We start from the raw sequence: 11,567 nt of genomic DNA, 5'->3' as shown, positions 1-11,567 counted from the left end.
GAGACCAATTGGAATTCCTAGGAATTCCAAAATACATTTGACAAGGGTTGGTACATGTCGAGTCGGAAAATGGTTTGATAACACTTGTCTTATGATTAAATTACCGTGCACTGAGTTTACGTGAAACAGAGACTTGCTGTCCAGTGGAGTCCTCCATTGATCTGTCAATCTCGAAGGTTTTACTGTGTGATTTGACACAGGACAAAAAACAGACGAACGAAGAGTTTCTCCCTGAGACAGAATAACGAAAAGTAAACAACAACGGTTCAAACAAAATAAGAATGGATTCCATCACTTTTGGGATGAAGGAGGATGGAGAGCGTGCACTACTGAGATTTACAGTATTAATAACAGATGCTGGTTCCGAATGATCATTGCTGGAACAGGGGTAAATAAAAGGTTCGCACAAGTATATGTACGCTCCTCTATTTAAGAGATAAATCAAGTTCCGTGATACATCAATTCCCGAAAGAGGGTGTCCTGTTATGTTGCATTCAAAGGATCCCAAGGGCTTTTCATCCATCGATTTTATTTCATTCGAAATTGACTTTTTCTTAATTATACATATTAATAACTCCAATGTGATCGATTATTCCTTCTCTTGAGAAAAAATTCAGGTATGACATAGCAATCGTAACCAAATGGCATCGAAAAAGACTTCTACTCTTCTAATTAAATTCAGAATTGTTGAGAAATGTACATACCGAACATAGCTGTTTTGGAACAGTAGGACCCCAGATGTTGTTAATGAAGATATAGTCGGGTGGAGCACTGAATGACCTCATTCAAAAACTATCCACAGAATGGCGTCCTCCGTTTCGCAGCAACTTTCCTCTCAAGTTATTGAACCTACCCGGAAAATTACTTATTTGATATTTCTACCTATAAAATATGAAATTTGTTAAATGAATACTAATTATGTAACGTCATGAATTTCTAACGCTACTTATGAATGAAAAAAGTATCACTTCATTATCACAATTATGACGTCTGTAAAGAGACAACTGTCTCCATTCGTCTCAGTAGGTTTTATCCTAGGTTTGAAGTGGACAGTTCCAAGACTTGAGTGAGATTAAGAAAAGTAAAAAAAAAAAGAACAGGAAAAATTTTGCCGTGAATCATTTCAGTTAAGGTTACCGTGCACCTTCAGCGGTGTCTCGCTTGCAAACGATGTAGCGCGTCCGGTTTAAACTGTAGATATCTAAACCCCTATATCAAATTAAAGCTTATAGGACTGGCTACAGAGTATACCAAAAATTTTGAAAAAAAATTAATTGTCGAATTTTTCACGACTTCTAAATGCGAGCGCCCGAATCACCTTTTAAGAGCTACAAGTCAAAGGGAATTTGTTCGATTGCTCTCAAATTTTGACAGTATAGCTAGTTTTATCTATAAACAACAAAAACGTGTCTCCGAATTTTTTAATTCTAAATACTTTATTTTCAAGAGCGATTTTCGTACGATCACTCCACGTTTTTTTAATCCTATTTCAAAAATGTTCTGTAACTTTTTAATGAAATTGAATAAGGCAAATCGCAGACACGGTTTTTTTTTTTAGCGCTTTGGCCCCGGAAACGAGGAACATTAAATAAGCGAAAAACAAAATTCGCTTTGACACAAAAGGTGATTCGGGCACTCGCATTTAGAAGTCGTGAAAAATTCGACAATTCATTTTTTTTCAAAATTTTTGGTGTAGTCTGATAGCCAGTCCTATAAGCTTTAATTTGATTTAGGGGTTTAGATATCTACAGTCAGACGCGCTACATCGCTTGCACGCGAGACACCCCTGAAGGTACACGGTAACCGTGTATTACCATTATCGTCATTATTTTTGAGCAAGCTTTCCACGCCCGGCCTCATATCTAAATATGAAATAATAAGATTGGGCGTTCCTAACTAATGTACTAGCTTACTTCAAACATTAAAGTATCTCCCGCATTGAGTTAAGTTAGTGTAATTTTCAACCGCGCGCCAAAAGTTATCAGGGATGACCAACAGACCTCTCACTGAAAAAATCGCTCTTGAAAATAAAGTATTTAGAAATAAAAAAATTTCTTTTGTTTCTGCAAGCATTCACTGAAGTACCAGATAAATCAGAGCAAGTGTTTAAGATGGAATCAAAATGGTAACGAGCCGTTGAGCCATCAATTAACAGCAAGGTTTCTTCATTGGACAATGGTTCTTAACGTAAAATGAAACATGTCGAATCTAGTGAACCTCCCTTCAATTAATATCAGGTAAAACACTAACATTTTCACATTTTTTTGGAACAGTTCTTTTTCTTTTTTATGACATTACGAATTCCAACAATGGTGGCTTGGACTCTATAACATTAATTGAAATAACAATAAATTGAATATACTGCAGTCCATCAAAGTATTATATTCTTTTCATACTAACACAACAGAGAAAAATTTAAGAAAAACTATGATATTTAGTACACTGCATAAAAAGAGCTGAACAAGGACACCTAAATACCACTATCCCCAGCCTAACTATACACAATATTGTCAATTCATCTCTTTCATGACATTCAGCAAAGAAAAGTTCAAAACTGCAATTAGAGAAACACAATTCCCAAACAATTCCCACCTAAATAATTTGTAAATTCCTCTAAAACACAGACTTCTTTATCAAACTAGATCTTGCATTACCAAAACTGTTTAGCCTGATTCACAAGCAGGAATATAGATGCACTATAGTTCCTTTACTGACAAGACAACTATTTGGGAGCTGCTTAATCATATCAGTTTTTTAGTGAGTTTGAATGGTTCCTCTATCATCTAGAATTAAAAGTATTAGTCTCTTGTTGACACAAATAAGTCTTGTGCAGATCATGCTTACATAGTTTTGAAAACTAGTCCACAAGGTCTCATCAAAGGTGATCATTTATATGATTAAGTAGCTTCATGAGGTATTTTTATGACTACTTTCAGAATACTAGATAAAAATAAAGTGTTTGTGGAGCCTAAAGAGTCACTGACAGTGTTGAGAAACTGGTAATAGTATAGCCAATAATCAATTTCATGCATTGATACCATTAATTAAAGCCACATATATTCAACTGGAAAATAGTCTTTTTCATAACATTGCTAACTCTTATTGTCTAATATTGTTAAGTCTACATATCATTCCATATAAACCAAAGTCTGTACACTGTACATAGATAGTATAATGGCATATCGATCATCGTCCTTATGGCTATGTTTTAACATGTTCTTTCATTATCATTTCTCCTTTGGCAAGCTTAGGAGTGTCTATATCACAAAATATTCCTGAAAAATTCCATTAACTAATGACTATAGATAACTAATGACTATAGATAACTAATAGACTGTTTCTTTACAGTTTCATTAATCATCATTATTATGGTTAAAATCAAGATCAGGGAAAAAGATGTTCCTTAATTCTTCCTTTTTCTTAACCAGTTTAGGTCTGTTCACACAGTATTGACATAATCCAAGTCCCTTTTTAAGTTCAACCCTCACTGACTTGACCTAACCCAGCCTTATTGATTAGTTAATGGATACATAGCTGGTGCTAATAATCAAAGCGATGTTCTCTTCCATATTCTGCACCAGGTTTTACAGCATCCACATAGTCCAAGTCCAGGTCATAAAACTCACTTAACAAGCTGTCACAATCATCATGTGCTCCCATCTGTGTTATAGACTCCAATGGAATAATCTCATAATCCTCTAATACAAAGTCAATTTCATCCCTTGGTGTTCCATGCCAGCTGCGACTCAGTGGATGTTCTTCAGTTTGCTCATCTGGTTCTATAAATGATGCACTCCCTGCACTATCTAGCCCATCCTCACTGCTACCCGGAATTGTGGGAAGGGTCAACTGGCCAGTGGGATACGCACAGCAGCTGATACTGCGACATTTCCTCATGTCTTTGCGGGCTGTCAAAAGAGACATGTATTGATTGTTATTTTCAGCTACCTAGTAGTATCTATCTAAATCTTGAAATTACCACACATGTATATCTTATTAAGCATTTTGTTGTGTGGTATTGCTGAGTATTTTTATGAGTTGTGCTGTAATTTGATGAGCCCATAGGGCAAGTCAAAATACAAATAACAAGTAAAAATACTCAGCGATATGACACACCAAAACATCTAAAAAGTTATTAATTATCCAACCTGCCAAATTGTTAGTTCAACACAGGCAAATTTTGCGGTTATTTATTACTGGAGAGTGGGTGACAGAAGTATCTGAAGTGGAACAGTATTGGCAGTTGTCATGTTGCTGTTTCTATTTCTTCAATAAATGATGAAATTTCATTGTTGTCTAACTACTTTTCTTTGTTCCATTTATTCAATAAACTTGGATCGATATTCACCAGCAATTCTGACTCTTCATCATCAAAAGAATGATTTAAATTGTCCGCTATTGTTTTTTATAACTTCAATCCAATTTGTCGCTTGCGTGATGCAAGAAAACCTGTCTAACCAGTTCTCTGGAGTACAAATACTGTGTGACATTTGTACTCATCTTGGGCATTATTTGTACTCTGTGGAGTGTAGTTGGATAATAAATGACAGAATAGAAATATATTAACTGTTCTCTAAATCAAAAAACAACCAAATGAAAATTAATGTCATTTTACAAAATGACATAAAATTCCTGTGGCATGTATATTCTGAAAATTATTCCATAGCAATGAACCTTTGAAGCAAAAGTTACTGAGGTAAACAGCAGTTAAATGGTTCAATCAAAGGATCATTCCTAGAAGATGTCCTAGGTGGCTTTTAATTTGTTTTATGTTTTTTGCTTTTGCTCCCCAAATAATTTCTAGTTTTGTGTTATATTGACTGTCCACTGACATGAATGAAAAACAAGACACAAACAAATATGCAATATAATGCATAATATACAAATAATGATATTATTATTATTATCATCATTAACATAATATCATTATCAGTATTACTATTACTGTTATCACGTCTTGATTGGTGTGAGATTAACTTACATGACAAATATCAGGCACAAACCAAATAAAAAATTATTGTCAAGAGTTTTCAACTGGTAACAAAATTACACTCACAAAATAAATGAGATGTCACCACTAGCATTTTTGTAGCTCACCTGGAACATCAATAGCATCTTCAACAGTAGCATTAAACCCAAACAGGTTATCATCGTGAAAACTTGACCATCCCTTACCATATGACTTGTGTTTCAGGGTTTGGGACCTTAAATGTTTTAAAGGAAACATAACTCACTTTCAATTTGATATACAACAATCTTACACAGCCTTTAAAATATGATTGCTTTAGGGAGACACCAAGCTAATGGTCTACACACAAAGGGCAGTATAGATAGGAATGTAGAAGGATCACAGACACTAATAGCTATCCTTGATGAGAAGAAATTCTCAATGTAGTTAAAGGCTATTAAGCTGATGAAAGCCTCTGGTTCTGCTCAAAAACATAATTAAAGGTAACAGAGTGTCTTCTGCATGGGATGGCTTTTTTTATGGCAAGTAAACTCTACATCTTTTTCTGCATTGAGAGGAATACTTCAAAGAGTTAAGTGTTAAACCAAGGAACAAAAAGGATCTTAACCACAGTTGAATCCCAAATTTCCTCATGAAATAGACTAGCATACAAACTATTATCAGTTACATGATTATCAGATACATGATTGATCACTTTCACAGGTTTATTACGAATCAACTTAACGGCCTGCTCCCAGTTGGCTTGTTAGCTCAATTGGTAAAGCACTGCACTAGTATCACAGAGGTCAGTGGTTCGAATCCCGTACAGGCCTGATTTTTTTCAGGTCTGATTTTCGCTATTGCATAAATAGCGTTATCTACTGCGAGGATCGTGCATCATACAAACTATTATGTCAGCCTGTCTCTTGAAAGGTCTTGGTCAATCTGAAGTAAAGCCCTTGTCTTACTTACTTTTCTGTGGATGGATACTCTGCACTGAATGTTTTTGTTCTAGGTCTTCTTTCTGAGTCATCTCTTTTCAATTCTTTCTCATGCAGTCTATAAATAAGTGATCTGATACCTCCTGGAGTGCGTGTTTTCATGTAGTAGTCCATTTGATGTTTACTGAGTCTTGTCTGAAGAAATAGTAGCATGGCTGAATTGTTCACCAAAGAATTAATGCTTGCAAGCCTGTTAACAATAAAAGTTTTACATGTTAACTGATGCAACAGTATATCATGGATTTTTTGTTAACACAATGACATTAATTGAATGTCACCAAACAACTAGTCCCAGGAATTTCCCTCTGTAAACATTAACTCCTAAATTTCTATAAAAAAAACAATGAATTGCATCATAATGAATAATTCAAGTTTAAAGGAACTGGAAGCAATTATAATCAATATGAGAACCATACTGGGCTTGAAATAACTTTATACACAGACCTGTTCAGGAACCTTGCTAATCCCTCTTGACGTTTCTGTAAAAAGTCCTCCTTAAAACGTCCAATATACTGTTTTCTTGGCAGATGTGGGACTTGCCTATTCAAAATAAGTAACTTTAGTTTAACCTATTATTTTCAAAAATGAAAAAGAATATGTATATTTATTGGGCTTCTTTCTATAAATATTAAATTGACAAACATCTTAAACCTAGAGTGACATCATGACAAAAAAAAGACTTTAATAAGAAAATAAAAAATCTTTATCAGATAATGGAGCATTTTAAACCTTTTATAAATTCCAGCACACTTACAACATGACAAAATCATCAAGACCCAATCTTGTTCTCAGCCATACAAACTCTGAATATCTTCGTCTAACTTGAGAGTGGAACAATGGAAATGCTGGATGATTTGTCTAAAGTAAAATTAAAAGAGTAAGCAAGAACAACATTGATAAAATTCATTTGAGAAATTCATGCCTAAGAATAGATGTTTTGTGACATGTGATGATCACGTGCCAGTCACACCTAATACACGCCTCCTTACACACCTCCAATGTGTAACTCATTATCTTCATTACCTTTGTCGTTTAGATATTCATGTTTCTAGCCAAGAGCAAATAATGGTTGTAGAAAGAGATAACTAGTTATAGAGTAAGTAATTGTAAATATCCAAAATTGGGCTGGGGAATAAAACGTGCTTGCGCTTCTATTTCATCGCAACGTACACTTAAAGAATTCCATAGAGCTACCTGTAGGAATCTAAATTGAATTTCCCAATCAAAAACTCTACTTTATCGAAAACGCGATGATACCAAAGTCAAAAACAAAGTCCCGTTTAGAGTTTATTACACTGCCTTCTGGTTAGAATTCATAACATCAGTTGTTTTCTTTACCAGTTCTTCACCAAAGATAAACAAAAGCCTCACGAATGCCCAAAATTAAATACGCCATGACAAAGGAAGTTTGCATGACTTTCGATATTAGCTCCGACCTACAAAACAAACTCAAGTATGATTATAAACCTGGACTGCGAATTTCAAACCTTAAAAGGTACGGAATAAGATGACAATTTGTGTTTCGCAGAGTCTCGGGGTTTTTCGTGGACCTTAAATCAATGACAACCTTCCCGAGAGACTCAACTCCCAAACGAAACACCGGCTTACCTTCAATTCAATTTCGTAGTCAGTATAAAGCGCCTTTTCCTTCTCAATATGGGTTCTAGGATTTTTCACTTCGATTTCCAAATACTGCAAATACAACATGGACAAATAAATGGAATGAAAACGTTTCGCAAAGTTCAGTCTGATCTTTTAACGGTAACAAATCGCTTTTACACACCGCGTTGCCGTACGCAGTTTCTCCAACTTGATCTCTAATCATAATCCAATCAAAATTCGGCTGGAACAGCCTGTAACCACGTCTTCTATGCATTTGTGACCAAGATTCCTGAAAACAACAATAAACCGTCTAAGCTCCGCGGTCAAAACAAACAAAATTACAAACAAGACAGACCCCTAAACCGATTGCGTATATACCTGCCATTTTGTAAGCTACCCACTATCCCCAGGGCTTCTCGATTTCTAATTCTATGTTACATCACCGAAAAATAGAAATTTACTTATTCTAACTACGGAAAAATTTGGTAGAAACATTAATTCTGTCCAAAATAAGCTACTATGACATTCTTTTTTATCCACTACCAAAGTTCCTCTCAGCTAGACTACAAAGGCTCCAGTTCGCTATGGCTAGTTTCATCACTTGTAAATATGTAAACAGTATATCTACCATTTTGGATCTTGGCTGGCTACCTATTCTGGAGCTAAGGGACTACTCACTACTAAAGACTATTTTTAAAGCACTGTATTCTGATAACTGGCCCTCCCATTTAAATTTGCAAGTCGTTAAACCCATCAGGCATCTCCGTTCCAGTGTTGCTCCAAGGCTTTATGTTCCATTTGTACAAGGCACCTTTCAGCATTCAGCAGCCATGATTTTTAATGAATTGCCAGCAAATAATAATATATGGAATTGCACAGATTTTAAAGAATACCGCAGGATCTGCAAGGCGTTCTTAAAGGCGCGCGCTTTGTCTTCCTTGTAAAGACATAGAAAAAACCACCACCACCAACCAATATTTACTTTCATATATAGTTTTCTTACAATTTAGTTAGTTATCATAATTTAGTTTAATATTAAATATTAGTACTGTAGGCCTTCACAGATGAAGAGTCACACCTTTTACGTGGATATACTGTGAAGAAACCATTATTATTATTATTATTATATATTTTTTTAATTTTTTTTTTTTACTGCACGAATGACCGATGATTCATTTGTAACAATTATGATGCATGGGTTTGGATACTCGTCAGTAGACTTTACAAGCTTCCCACTGTTTTTATAATGTTATGTAATAAAAGTTGTGCTTCATCGCTTATGCGAAGGAGAGGGAGAGGTGTTAAAAAAAGGTCACATCGAGGTCGCATTAATTGTTTGACACGACAACAACAACAACAACCTTTATTTATGTGTCAAATCTAAAATAGCAGTTATACAACCACTAACTGGGGACACATTAGACTGACACATTAGACTGACACATTAGATTCACTTGTACCTGTTTGTAAATGAGGGACGTGTGCGTTGGAAGAACAAATTATGATCTTTAGAAGCTCTTTTTTCTCATTTAGGAGTCGAGAATGTAAGAAACGCGGGGAGAGAAGGAGAAGCATCGGTGAAGAAGTGCAGTACGTGAAAGGGGGCGTGAGTGCAAATAAATCAGATTGTTAGCTTGTTTCTTATCAAGTGAACTTATCAAGGTGATTACCTCCAGAACGTCATGGTATTGTGACCTAAACTTGCATTTTAAGCAGTTTCTGGGGTTTTCTCTCCTAGAGCCTATGTAAACGTATTTGTTTTGTTTTGTTTTTTTTTTTTTTAACTCCATATGAACAATAGAGAAAGAGAAACTGAGTTCAAGGGTAATTTTACCAACTATTGACCTCGGTACCGACACGATAAGATTAACTAGGCTACAAAACTAAGAACTTGTTTCAGAGGCTAGACGTTAAAACAGGTTTGGGTCTTGGAGCCTAGTTTTGGTGAGGGTGACAAGTTTATTGAACTTCAACCCAATACAGAGGCATATAAAAATGCCTTTTACTGTAGAACAATTAGAGACTGGAATGCATTACCAAATCATTTTCTTGACAAAAAATTCGAAGAATTTTTAAATAGCAATTAATAGAAATATTTAAATTGAAATATTCACTTAATTTAATTTATCTATTTATTTATTTATCTCTTAATTAATGATTAATCTTTTTACAAATATTGTACATAGATAAACCCTTTTCTTAATGTTATCTATTTTATTATTACATTGTCTATTGGTGATGGGCCTTCCCTTTGACAGACTTTCATAAAATGTATGTAGATGTAGAAGGTGTGAGGATAATGTAGGGTTATTGTCTGAAACAGGGTCAGGATTTGCAGGTTTTGGAGAACCGAGCGGCATACCCTATCGAGAATACCGAGGAGGGGTTTACTGCAGGGGTGAAGACAGATACGCAGGAATTCGAGTTTTCTATTCATTCAGTCAACATCAAAGGTTATTCCTTGACATCCAGTTGCTTTAGCACTGTTGAGGTCACAGTTTTAGAGTAGACATTGCTCAATAGATTGCATTGCTAATTTTGTTATTTCCATACCAGCCTCTCACAGACTTCGATCAAGGTGAAATAAGTCCATAAAGGCATGGAATAAACGAGTAAATCTTTCAAAAACAAACATCGCGTGCTTGGAGGGCTTCGTAAATTTTCTTCGCGTGACTAGTTTGGTGTTATTGCGTAATAAATTGACACGATTCAGTGAGGGAGCCTTCCATCAAATATAACCGTGAAATGTAAAAGGTTTTCGTCTTAGCGTCTGTTAAACCCGCGTCTGATAAGCATGAGTTTCCGCACGAGGAAAGAGGGCTTATTATAGCCTTATTTGATAGAAATATTTTGTTTGCCTTCCTTTCGAACTGAGCGCCAGCGATTCCGGACCGGCGCACGCACTTCTGCTTTCCCTTAGTCGTCTTTACCGCGTCCCTCGTCGAAAGCCTCCTACGCAAGCTAATTCAAAATTCAAAAATATTCTTTTTACACTTGTGTAGACGTATTTGGGTGAGTTTGATAAGAAATAACTTGACTGAGTGAACAGCCCAACAACAAAAGCTCGCTAAAACTGAGAGATATATAATCTGTTAGTTTTTGTAGGGCCCCTTCTCAGTATTGTCTAAGCTTTGCTCATGAAACGATCGAAGGCTAAATTTTTACCGGAGTATTCTGTGGCCCGCGCACGTGGTGGTTTGAAGGAAATATTGCAGGGGCAGAGAAAGTTTAACAAGCGATAAGACTGTGAAAGAAATGGCTGAGATAAACACAGACACAAATCTTGAAATAGCGTCAAACGAATGTCGCATTTACTGCTATTCCTTGCACTAGGTGTTACCCATACTCGCTCGGCCACCCACCTTCACTTCTCCGTAAACTCAAGATTTCGTTTCGTCAAGAAGATCAGTTGGTGCAACTTCAAATTTACTTACGAAACAACGGAAAACAGTGACGCCGACAACGGAATACGAGGTCAGAGAACGTCCGCGAATAAGGTTGCGCGTCTGTTTGGGTAAGAAATATTCACCCTGACTTACCTCATTAAGAAAGCTGTCAACAGATGTTCAAGGCTACATAACATGACTACCGAAGCACGATCAGAAATAAAAATCTGGGACGTCTTCCATAGTGGGCAAGAGACGCACTTCAATTTTTCATGTTTTCATGAGCTGTCACACATTTCAGCTTGTGACTGACGTTTTCTCAAGGCTTGAATGGAACGCTTGTAGCTCTAAACCGGAATTATCTTAATTTCGCACCGGAAGTAGTATTGCATAGCCTATGTTCTTTTTTCTTTCTTTTTTTTTTTTTTTTGTCACCGTCCGTCAGAAGCAGGCGAACGGTTTCTGAATTTTCTTATCCAAGGTCTAACGCCTTTTAAGTTTATCAGAAACCGTTGCCTCATTTTGCCTTACTCTGGAAAGAACCAGTTTGCGTATCGTGTTAGACAGGTGTGACTTACAACACCCGCGAGTACAAATCTATTTTGATATGAGCTAGTGAGGTCAAACTTC

General features: G+C 36.0%; 1 protein-coding gene across 3 annotated transcripts; it reads right to left on the bottom strand.

The window, feature by feature from the left end:
- Positions 1 to 2,362: 2,362 nt before the first annotated feature.
- Positions 2,363 to 11,347, bottom strand: LOC111341378 (uncharacterized). 3 transcript variants are annotated; one of them, XM_022948355.2, is made up of 8 exons: positions 11,091 to 11,347; positions 7,733 to 7,840; positions 7,558 to 7,641; positions 6,704 to 6,807; positions 6,394 to 6,489; positions 5,921 to 6,139; positions 5,098 to 5,204; positions 2,363 to 3,908 (listed from the first exon to the last, which is right to left on the bottom strand). In XM_022948355.2, exons 2-8 carry the CDS (start codon positions 7,823 to 7,825, stop codon positions 3,541 to 3,543), a joined length of 1,071 nt encoding a protein of 356 aa, XP_022804090.1. In that variant the 5' UTR covers positions 7,826 to 7,840; positions 11,091 to 11,347; the 3' UTR covers positions 2,363 to 3,540. The 3 variants fall into 3 exon arrangements, with proteins under 3 accessions (XP_022804090.1, XP_022804095.1, XP_022804082.1); XM_022948360.2 differs by lacking the exon at positions 11,091 to 11,347 and adding an exon at positions 10,914 to 11,041; XM_022948347.2 differs by lacking the exon at positions 11,091 to 11,347 and adding an exon at positions 7,930 to 7,967.
- Positions 11,348 to 11,567: the final 220 nt, after the last annotated feature.

Source organism: Stylophora pistillata, chromosome 12 (genome assembly GCF_964205215.1).
Source record: "Stylophora pistillata chromosome 12, jaStyPist1.2, whole genome shotgun sequence".
Lineage (NCBI taxonomy): Eukaryota > Metazoa > Cnidaria > Anthozoa > Scleractinia > Pocilloporidae > Stylophora > Stylophora pistillata.
Note: the sequence above shows the minus strand (reverse complement) of the source record. Positions and strands in the feature narration are given on the sequence as shown.

What these genes read in the sequence shown, in the direction of transcription:
- LOC111341378 (XM_022948355.2), bottom strand. Translation starts at nt 7,825, where the DNA reads ATGCATAGAAGACGTGGTTACAGGCTGTTCCAGCCGAATTTTGATTGG. An exon ending in AAACTGCGTACGGCAACGCG is followed by an intron (nt 7,642 to 7,732) that starts GTGTGTAAAAGC and finishes TTGTATTTGCAG; the next exon opens with TATTTGGAAATCGAAGTGAA. An exon ending in GAGTATCCATCCACAGAAAA is followed by an intron (nt 5,205 to 5,920) that starts GTAAGTAAGACA and finishes AAAACATTTAAG; the next exon opens with GTCCCAAACCCTGAAACACA.